Source organism: Rhea americana, unplaced genomic scaffold (assembly GCF_003343005.1).
Source record: "Rhea americana isolate MKP2758 unplaced genomic scaffold, rheAme1 scaffold_495, whole genome shotgun sequence".
Classification (NCBI taxonomy): Eukaryota; Metazoa; Chordata; class Aves; order Rheiformes; family Rheidae; genus Rhea; species Rhea americana.
Genome location: NW_028186640.1, coordinates 39280 through 48964, shown reverse-complemented (window position 1 = coordinate 48964; position 9685 = coordinate 39280). Strand labels below are relative to the sequence as shown.

At 56.4% G+C, this 9685-nt stretch overlaps 1 protein-coding gene across 1 annotated transcript; it reads left to right on the top strand.

The window, feature by feature from the left end:
- Positions 1 to 8: 8 nt before the first annotated feature.
- Positions 9 to 6806, top strand: DOK1 (docking protein 1; the record flags this gene model as incomplete). The annotated part of the gene is made up of 4 exons (XM_085317295.1): positions 9 to 347; positions 2738 to 2849; positions 3004 to 3176; positions 5236 to 6806. Coding segments are annotated over 4 exons (1731 nt in total), but the record flags the coding sequence as incomplete, so codon positions are not given.
- Positions 6807 to 9685: the final 2879 nt, after the last annotated feature.

The window sequence follows — 9685 nt, the reverse complement described above, 5'->3', positions numbered from 1 at the left end:
GCGGGGCTCGGGGCGCGGCGCGGCCCCGCCGTGACCGCCGCGCCCCACAGCGATGGAAGAAGAACTGGTTCGTGCTGTACCCGGCGAGCCAGCACGGCGTCGCCCGCCTCGAGTTTTTCGAGTGCAAGGACCAGGCCGGGGTGCCCGAGAAGCTCAGCAGCAAGCGACTGGACAAGAAGATCGTGCGGCTGGCCGACTGCATCAGCGTGGCGCCCGCCGCCGAGAGCGGCCCCCGGGACGGCACCGCCGCCTTCTGCCTGGAGACCAGTGACAGGAGCTACCTGTTCGCGGCCGACAAGCAGCAGAGCGAGGAGTGGGTGGCGAAGCTGTGCGAGATCGCCTTCCCGGTGCGTATGGGGCCAAGGAGCGGGACAGCCGAGCAGTGGGGCCAGCGGGGCGGCTCGCGCCGGCGTCCTGGGCCCCGCCGCGGGCCCCGGCGGGGCAGACTGGGAGGGCAGGGACGGGGAGGCTGCGCAGCTCCCCTTCTGCAGGTGCGGCGGCCTGGCCGTGCCGGGAGCACGGGCCGGATCCCGGGAGCCTGGGGAGCAGCCCGGCGCTGGGACACCAGGTCCCTCTGTGCAGCTCTCGGCCGTGTGACAGCTGGATGGGTTAGGCTTGCGTGGTCGCGGGACTCCTCAGTGTGCCCTCAAGGCTGGGCTGTTTTCCCTCTGCCTAAAGCCTTGCCCCCGTCCAGGGACTGCAGCTATTCGCTAATCACTGCCTGCTGTTCCGGCTGCTAGAGGGGCAGAAATGATGCCACGGAGAGTCCTGCGTGTGCACCTGGTGCCCGGAGCYTCGCCTGGCTGCTGGGCGAACGATACGAGCAGCTCTGGTCCCTCCTGCCAACCTTGGGGCTTGCCCCTTTTTGGTGGCAGGGTGCACCTTGCTGGTGCCCCGCTGTGGCAGAGCCCTCTGGCTCCCCAGCCCTGTGCTTGGGCCCTGCGAGAGCCCCGTGGCCCTGCTGAGCTGAACATAACTTATCTCTAGCCATTTTTTGACCCTGTTTGTCCCTGGGCTCTCCCTGCAGCCTGCTGTCAAACCAGATATGTTTGTGCAGCGAGTGCCTGCTGATCAGGCAGAGAAGCGCAGGTACGACACTGGAATCGCTCCTTGTCCAGGCCAATGTCCGTTTTGTGCAGTGTTTCTGCTCACGCTTTTCCTGACACAGTTAGCTGGATGCTTGGGCTCATGAAGCACACTCTTGGTTTAAGAAGAGGTTAGCAAAGTGCTGAGAGGAGGATGGCATGTGTTTTAGGAAGGCCTGGCCTGCAGCAAGAGGCACAGGAGCTGCGCCTGCTCTCTCTGCAGGGAGCTGAAGAGGAGACAAGGAAGCAAGGAGCTGGTTGTGATTTTTGATCATCTACATTGGGAACAGGATTTTGTTTAAGATCAGTAGCAGTTCAGGCTGGAATTTCTTTTGAAGATGAGGGAAAGCAGAGTCCAAGGAAGTTTTAAAGGTCTCTGGCAGACTTGCTAGCTGCTGACTTATTGATCCTGGCTGGAGCCCTTCTGTATTAGATGCTTTAGCTGAAGAGCAGCGCTCTGCTCTAAGGCACTAAGTTTCAGCAATCCCTAGTCCGGCAAGGAGGCAAACAAGAGGGCATGTTAGGACCTTGCCTCCTGTTAAGAAGCCCATTTGATCAGTTTTGAACTGAAACTGTGACAATTTGCCTTCTGCCAGACAYGTATTCTGCTGCAACCCCATTCCATATACTTTGACAGTGAGAAACATTTTTCAGCCCCTCTCTGAATACAGACCTTCATGCAATAGTGCAAAACCTGCTGAAACTGCTCTTGCAGGGCACCTGTGAGTCTGATTTGCGTGGGGCTTCCCTGGAGGGGGATCTTTTCTCTCCTGTGGTAGCACAGGGGTGAGCATCACCCACACAGGCCCTGCTGCAGAGGGGCACTGGCTCTGACGCAGTGTATGCATTGCACTTTCAGTTCTGCGTGTGCTAAATGTAGAAGTGCTTGCTTCCCTTCCGTGGGCTGTGCGCAGTGATACTGGCACCATCTTCCTGCCTGTGCAGAAGCCAGACGCAGAGACCCTTGCGTTACTGGGTCATCTCACGTGCCTGCCTTGCCCGTGCTGCTGGGAGAGTGCAGCTGGGACTGCGTGGTGCATTGGGTGCTGGTGTTGCCTGCGCTGGAGCATATTCATGCGGAAGCAGAGCTGTTCTCTGTGTTGACGGCAGGACATCCGGATGGCCAAGGCTCTGTCAGAGTGGGTCAGATGAGCAACTGTGGAGTAGGGCGCGTTGGATCACTAGCTGCTGCGGATGGAGGAAGCCATGTGCCAGGGCCAGCTTGTGTCTGTGCACCGCAGGGCCTGCTGCACTGGAGCCCAGGGTTCAGGGAAAGGGCTGCTGRGGACAATTGCTTCTCTCCTGCACCCAGGCCATGCACTGGGCCAGGTGGGCCTGGGGTCCTGTCAGGAGTCCCGGGCTGCTCCTCAGGCATAGTTGGACTCTATCTGCCCATGGGTCCTGCTGGCTCTGGACAGGTGTGGGGTCTGTCCCTGGCTGTGGGCAGGGAAAGGCTCAGTGTGGCTGGAGAATGGCTGGGCCATGGGGGGGCAGAGGTGGGCCCCATGGGGAGGGCAGCTGGCTACCAGACTGGGCCGTGGGTGCTGGCCACAAAGGGCAAGTGGAGTCATAGTGCAGCCACTGGCTGCAAGGAGCCCTGGGGGACCAGTGTGGGACAAGGGAGCCGGGGCTGATCTGCTCTCTCTTGTCAGGGAAATAGCCCCAGCAATGCCAGTGTGACAGGCCGGCGCAGCAGAGAGGGCGGTGGGGAGGTGCCAGCCCTGGAAATGGCTGTGAACTCCATCTACTACTCACGGGATGAAGGTAGGACCTGCTGCTGTGCTGGACTTGGGCACCCTTCCCAGGGCCATGTCTTTGCACTGTCACCATGCCAGGGGCCTTGGAGGCCGGGCTGGGCCTTGCTGGGAGCTGGGGATGGTGTTTTGTCTGCATCCCCTGATCAGCTCTGTCTCCACAGCAAACATCTTCCGGGTGACGGTGCAGCGGACAGAGGCTGCAGAGCGTTGCGAGCTGCGTGGTGCCTACGTGCTCAAGGCTGAGCGTGACGGCCTCGTCCTGAAGGACCCACAGATGAAGGAGACCCTCTATGTATGGCCCTATCGGCTGCTTCGGAGATACGGCCGAGACAAGGTGGGTTGGGAACCTGCGTGCCGTGGGCTGAGGCCCATTACCCTGCAGACTTTCCGTGGCTGAAGGGACACAAGCTGATGTGTCAGAACCTGCCTGTGTCAACTGTGCAGCAGGCCCTGCCATRTGCTGGAGCTGCTGCAGTCCTTGGTGACTGCAGGGAGGGCAACTTCATTCCTCAATGGCATCTGTGATCCTCAGTCTGTCCCCAGCTCCCAGCTTGTGATGGTGAGTGTCTCTGTGTCACTGTGGAGGAGCATGGGCTAGCAGGATGCCTGTCCCTGCTGAGGGTGTGCTGTGCAGAGCCCTTCTGTGTGTGGTCCTTGCCCCACTCCCGTTAAGACTGTTYTAGCCCCCACCTGACCCTCTGCCAGACACCCCTACAGCTGGATTATCCCCTATTCTCCTCTCTCGCTGATCTCTACCACGTACCAGCAGCACACGTGTCCTGCTCCTGCGCTCTGTCAGGCTGTCCCAGACTGCAGGGAGCTTGGCTCTTTGCAGCCTTGGCTCCCTGTGCACCTTTTTTCTGCTGGCTGCAGTCTCTCTCCCCCAAAGGACAGTGATGTGAGCAAGTTTGACTGTTTGAGACATCAGTTTTCTAGATTTGTTTGCCTTTCCAGGTGTGCTGCTGTGAGCTTGGCTGACCCACGCAGGCCTATCTCCTCCCCAGTGTCTTTCAGCRGATAATCCCCCAATCCTCCTGCTGTTAGCCTGGGTGCAAGAGGCACCTGCCCCATAGGCCGTGCTGCATGCAGAGGAAGTGGTCTCCCCAGGGTTGTTTTTAGAAGCAGTGGCGTCAGCTGCAGCCTCCTTGTGGTGATTTCTGCTGCACTTTATGACAACAGAAGTGGAAACTGTCTGAGCGACTCTTGGAGGCATCTGGCCTGTATACAGGGCCTGTGCTGGAGGCAGGACTGAAGTCGTGTGGTATGAGGAGCACATGCAGTGGCTGCACCCGCAGTGACAACTTGGCTGAGCTTTTGGGGAGTGCTCAGACCTGGACCGACAGGGAAGCAGGTGATCAAGGTGTAATCAGGTCCTGCTGTGGTTGCTCCTGGATGCTGTGTCTTGGCTTTATTAGGAGCATTTTGGAGCAAGCAGGGCTGCTGCACATAAGAGCACTAGTAAGACAGAAAATCTCACCTGGATTCAGGGACTGAGGTTCAGGGTCTTGCCATCTGCAGGTGAGAACCTGTGCATAGGTGTATGTTCAGGGCCTAAGAAACACAGCCTTACTGCAAAACTTCTCTATAAAGTACTCTATACCACTAACAGAATAATACTTGTAAGGCAAATGCTGTGCTTATTGGCCATTGGTAGCCAAGCAGCTGCTTCTGACCTTTCTCCCATGGAAAGCCCTGTTTCACTGTCTTGTATCTCTTATCTCTGGATTGCTTCCTTTCTGCCCGACTAATGCTGACTTACTTCTGCCCATAGTAGTTTCTCCTGATGAACTGTCGCTTATCTTGTCATAGAATCATAGAATCAGTAAAGTTGGAAGGGGCCTCTGGAGATCATCTAGTCCAACCTCCCTGCTCAGCAGAGTCACCTAGAGCATGTYAGACAGGCGGACCTTGARTATCTCCAGAGAAGGAAACTCCACAACYTCTCTGGCAACCTGTTCCGGTGTCACTCTGCTTTGTCTCTAGTGCCAACTGCACATTATTTCCTAGACTATTTGGTGCCAGCTGCTGGGCCTGCTGGAAAAGCTTAGGTAAGGCAGCAGATCTCTAGCAGGATCTGCAGCTCTGGGCGTGGAGTGCCTTGCAGTGATGTCCCCTCCAGTGTTTCCAACTCCTGTTTCACATCTTGTTGTAGGCGTCTGGGTAGCACAGCCTCCCCCCACACAGGCAGAGCAGTGCTGTGCAGTCACAGAGCATGCTGCGCCATTAGCATAGTGCTCTTAGCGGCCGCCCTCATTACTGAGTGGAGGGAGCAGCAGTGMAATCTTCTCGCTGGAAGTGCAGGACTGGTGCTGCTTCAGCAGGAAGCAGCGTCCTGTGTGAGGCTCTGGGTTTCAGGGTGCTGGGCGGTACGTTACCCTTTCACTTCCTTGCAGGTGATGTTCTCCTTTGAAGCTGGCAGGCGCTGTGATTCTGGCCCAGGGAATTTCACCTTTGAGACCAAGCAGGGCAATGAGATCTTCCGCCTGGTGGAAGCCTCCATCCGGGAGCAGAAAGCACAGGTGGAGGAGAATCGGCAAAGCTGCGACTCGCTGGATTCAGACAGTCCCAGCATGGTACTGATCCGCCAGACCCTGGCTGACTCCCTGAGCCTCGAGCTGCCTGCAGAGGGGGACAGCACTGTGGTACCCAAAGCAGGGCTGGTACCCAGGCCCTGTCCTGTGGCGGAGGAGAGAGATGCTGCCTCTCTGCTGAAGACCCGGATTCTGCCAGAGCCCCCCGTGCCACAAGCCAAGCCTGTGGTCCCAAGCACACCTCCACGCTCTCCTCTGCCAAAAGTGCCCCGAGCYGTGCTGCCGGCTGAGGACCCATCCAGTGTGTACTCGGAGCCTCTGGACTCGGTGAAGGGCTTCCGGTCCCAGCTGGACCCGCTGTACGCAGACCCCATAGATAGCAAACCTGGAAGCAAGGCCAAGGTGCCCAGCGGAGCCCTGGAAGAAACAAAGCTCCGGGTGCCAGTGCCATTGTACTCAGGCATGTACGAGCAGGTCCGGGCTGAAGGGGGGAGTCAGCTGCTGGCACCACCAGCACAGAAGGATCCCATCTATGATGAGCCTGAAGGCTGTGCCCCCCGCTCTCTGYCCCCCTCTGCTTGTATCTATGATGAAGCACGGCCCACAGACAAGGCCTGGCGTACCCAGGGCCACGATGGCAAGAGCGGCTATGAGTATCCCTACAACCCCAGCACGGAYGACTACTCAGTACCTGTCTTCAAGACCAAGGGACCCAAGCCAGTGCCTGCCCCCAAACCACCGGCACCATTTATCCTTAAAGGTGCTGAGAGAAGCATGGACCCCAGCAGGCGACAGGTGAACCCCACTCCTGAGAGGATGGTCATCAAACCCAGCCTTAATAACAGCAACAATAACAACGTGGAGGTGCTGTACAGCCACGTGGTGAAGCCCCAACMTGTGCAGAAGAAGGAGCAGTCTGTGGATGAGAACAACTTATCACCTGTCTATGAGGACCTAGGAGAGATATAATGTGCTGCTGCCCTGCCTGCCAGGGAAGCACTGTGGGCGCAGACCTCCTGATGAGCAGCCTGGGTTGCTGTCCTTCATGGATCCTGTGGATGAGCTTGGGCATGGGGAGTGTCCTGGATGAGGCAGTGCCCCTCTGGCCTTACCAGTGCTGGAGGTCCTTTGCACAGCTGAGAGCAGGAGGGCTATGGCTGATGCAGTTGCCAGGGTGCTTCTCTGGGTCTGGAGCTGGCTCCACAGTTACCTTCCTGACCTAGCAGGAGGAGATAGCTGCATCTTTCCATGCCTGCTGCTGAGGATCCCAAGCCTGTGGTTCTGTTCYGGCTCCCTGTCCAGCCAGGCCACAAGACTGGGATGCCTGCGGCAGTGCGTGGCCTGCTCTTTGTGGAGGACTACTCACTGTCACTATTTCCACAAWTATTTTTATACAAAATTATTTTGATATTAAAATCTGTGTTTTGGAATGAGATATTTGCCTGTGGCATATCKCAGGTGGACAGCGGTCAGGCATATGGATGGGGCAGATGCCTGTGCAGCGTTACTGAGMGTGGTGCCCCAGCTATGGGAAGAATCAGGACACAAGCATTTCTCTGCCAGAGCTACTGAGCTGAGAGGAAATCGCAAAGAGAAGCAGGTGCCAGGCCCAGCTGCGGGTGGGATGCTGCAATGCCAGGAGTGTAAGAGGCCGGAGAGTCAGGCTCTCAGAGAGCTCAACTGGTTGGTCAGAGTGTAAAATAGTAGGATGACCTGAAAACACGTGGRTCTCCTCTAAACTTAAAAGCAGACTAGGCCCTGCCCTGGGAGCCAGGCTCCAGGTCTGTGCTGGAGTTTGGTGGCTGCTGGTGAGTTGAAGGATCTCCCCTAGCCTCATCACTCTGCTGAACCTCCTTTTCCTCACAGGAGCAGCTGCCCTTGAAAGGCCTGAGATGGCCTCTTCTTTGTGGAACTAGACCAGCCTCCCCACTGTCAGCTGTCGCTGAGTTTGGCTGGGACTACTGACTGCTTGTGCAGGTGCACTAGCCTGCTGATRCGGACAGCAGCAGAGCCACAAGCTGACAAACAGCAGTACGAGGTACCTGTGCAGAAGATTAAATATGACTTCTGCAGCTCAGACCCAGGGAGCTGTAAACCAGTGGGAGAGTTTAGAGGATTGAGTTCATGTCTGCAGCCTCTCCTGAGATGGCAATGAAGTGGTGAGCTCCGACCTGGTTTGACCAATACCCAGCTGGGCTGGGGAAGCCTCAGTCCCTGTAACGATGCAGTCTGGCTGACACCAGGACCAATTTGTGTCTGATTATTCTCGTGTGCTGGGTCCTCTGCCTTGCTGAGGTTTTGCTATTGGGAGAAGGGAGGAAACCAGAGAGGCCTGGGGACCTTAGGGGAGGMTGAGCCTGTTGCAGCCCCAGAAAAGGGGCACGCACTAGTTCCCTGTGGGTGGCAGCTGGGTGACATTTGGGCTTGCATTCCTGTGCATGGTGGGTTCTTCACGTCTGGCAGCTGTCCTGCCCATGTGCTTCTCAGCAAAGCCCAGACCACTTACCCGTAATCCTTCCTCATGGTGCCAGTATGAGGCTCTCTAAGCTTAATGAGAGGCCCAAGGTGCTCTCACCCATGCTGCCGTGGCCACTTGTGCGTCTTGATCACTGGTTATGATATCTCAACATACTGCATCCACTCTGTCCCATGGAGCTGAGCATGGTGGGCATGCGATGTGGCCAACCTAGCRTCACTAAAGAGGTTGGGAGAGAAGAAGGGAAACGCTCCTTGGATCTGCACCAGGATCACTGCTCTCAGCACAGCTCTCCCCTCCTCTCAGCTGGGTGGGAGGAAAGGGTATTTGTTCTGTTTGCTTCAGCAGTGACATCAGGTCTTGTAGCAGCTGGCTTGGGACTGCGAGGTAAGTGCACAGGGCAGGAGGAGCATGCCTGTGTGTGGCATGCTTTATTTGTGCACTATGACATGAGAGGCAGAAAAGTGTGTGGTGGGAAAGACAAATACAAAGCGAGTCTTTGGTCATGGCCAGTCAAAGCAAAGGTCTGCAGTGAACCCTGTCTCTAGGACAAGGAGATGATCTTGTTAGATTCTGGCTGAATTAGGATTTCTTCTTTCTCTTCCCTTTCCGCTCCCTCCATCTCCTTCCAGTTTCCATGTACAGTGGTGTACAGTAAAACAACAGGGCGCGAGCACAGCTAGGCACATCGCTGGTTGTGTGCTATAGCTGAATGCAGTCTAGGGATGGGAAGGAGGATCCTGGCAACCAGGGAGCAGTCAGCCCTGATCGAGGCTTTGCTGAGGTGCTTAGGGATACATGGCTTATTCTTGGCTGTCCACTCTGCATGTTTTCTTACACTGCAGAAATGGTCCTGGACTAGCAGCTCTGTTCACTTCTGCCTTGTCCAGGGTGTGAGGAGCCAGACTGGGTGGCACATGGGATGTCCTGTGCATATCAGACTTCCTCCTTTTTAAAACAGGCTGTGTGGCTCCCTTCTCTCCTCTGCAAGAAGCCATAGCTTCGCTGAGTCACGTCACTGAGTACAGGTGCAGCAGCTGCAGCTGGGATGCAGCTGAAGCAGGAGCCTTGGTCTCTGTAGGACTCATGGCAGTTTTTACTGTGAGGGAATGGCTTCAAAGCCCAACTAGCCCCTTTCCCTGAGATTTGCTTTTTCTGTTACCCTTCAAAAGACGTGTCCTTTTATAGCTGCTTCCTCCTCCTTTCTGGGGTGCCTATGGTGCAGGCCTGACACAACTATTCTGCCAGGATGTCCAGGCCATTCCCGTGCCAGCATTAGGAAAAGCGCTGGGTCCGCTATGATTGTCACAGTCAGTCAAACACAAGTGTGGTCAGAGCAACAGCAGGGTTATTGCCCTGCTCCACACTGTGGTGACCTGGTGGAGGGTGGCTTGACAGTGACCCCCAAATAGTGATTTGCTTTCCTTTATATTCCCTTTAGCCCCTTCCCAAGTTTCCCCTTTAACAGTAAACCATTCACCTCTGGCCTTTCCCATTGGCAAGATGTTATGTTGACTTTGTTCCCTGATTTGGTATTTATGATAATGGTTGCCACAGTAATTTCCACCTGGATCATCAGTTCTGTCAAGCTAATTTGAGCCAGCAATGTGCCCTTGTGGCCAAGAAGGCCAGTGGTCTCCTGGGGGTGCATTAGGAAGACTGTTCCCAGCAGGTCGAGGGAGGTGATCCTGCCCCTCTCCTCAGCCCTGGGGAGGCCTCATCTCGAGTACTGCRTCCAGTTCTGGGCTCTCCAGTACGAGACATGGAGCTACTGGAGAGAGTCCAGCATAGGGCTACGAGGACGATCCGAGGGCTGGAGCACCTGCCCTACGAGGA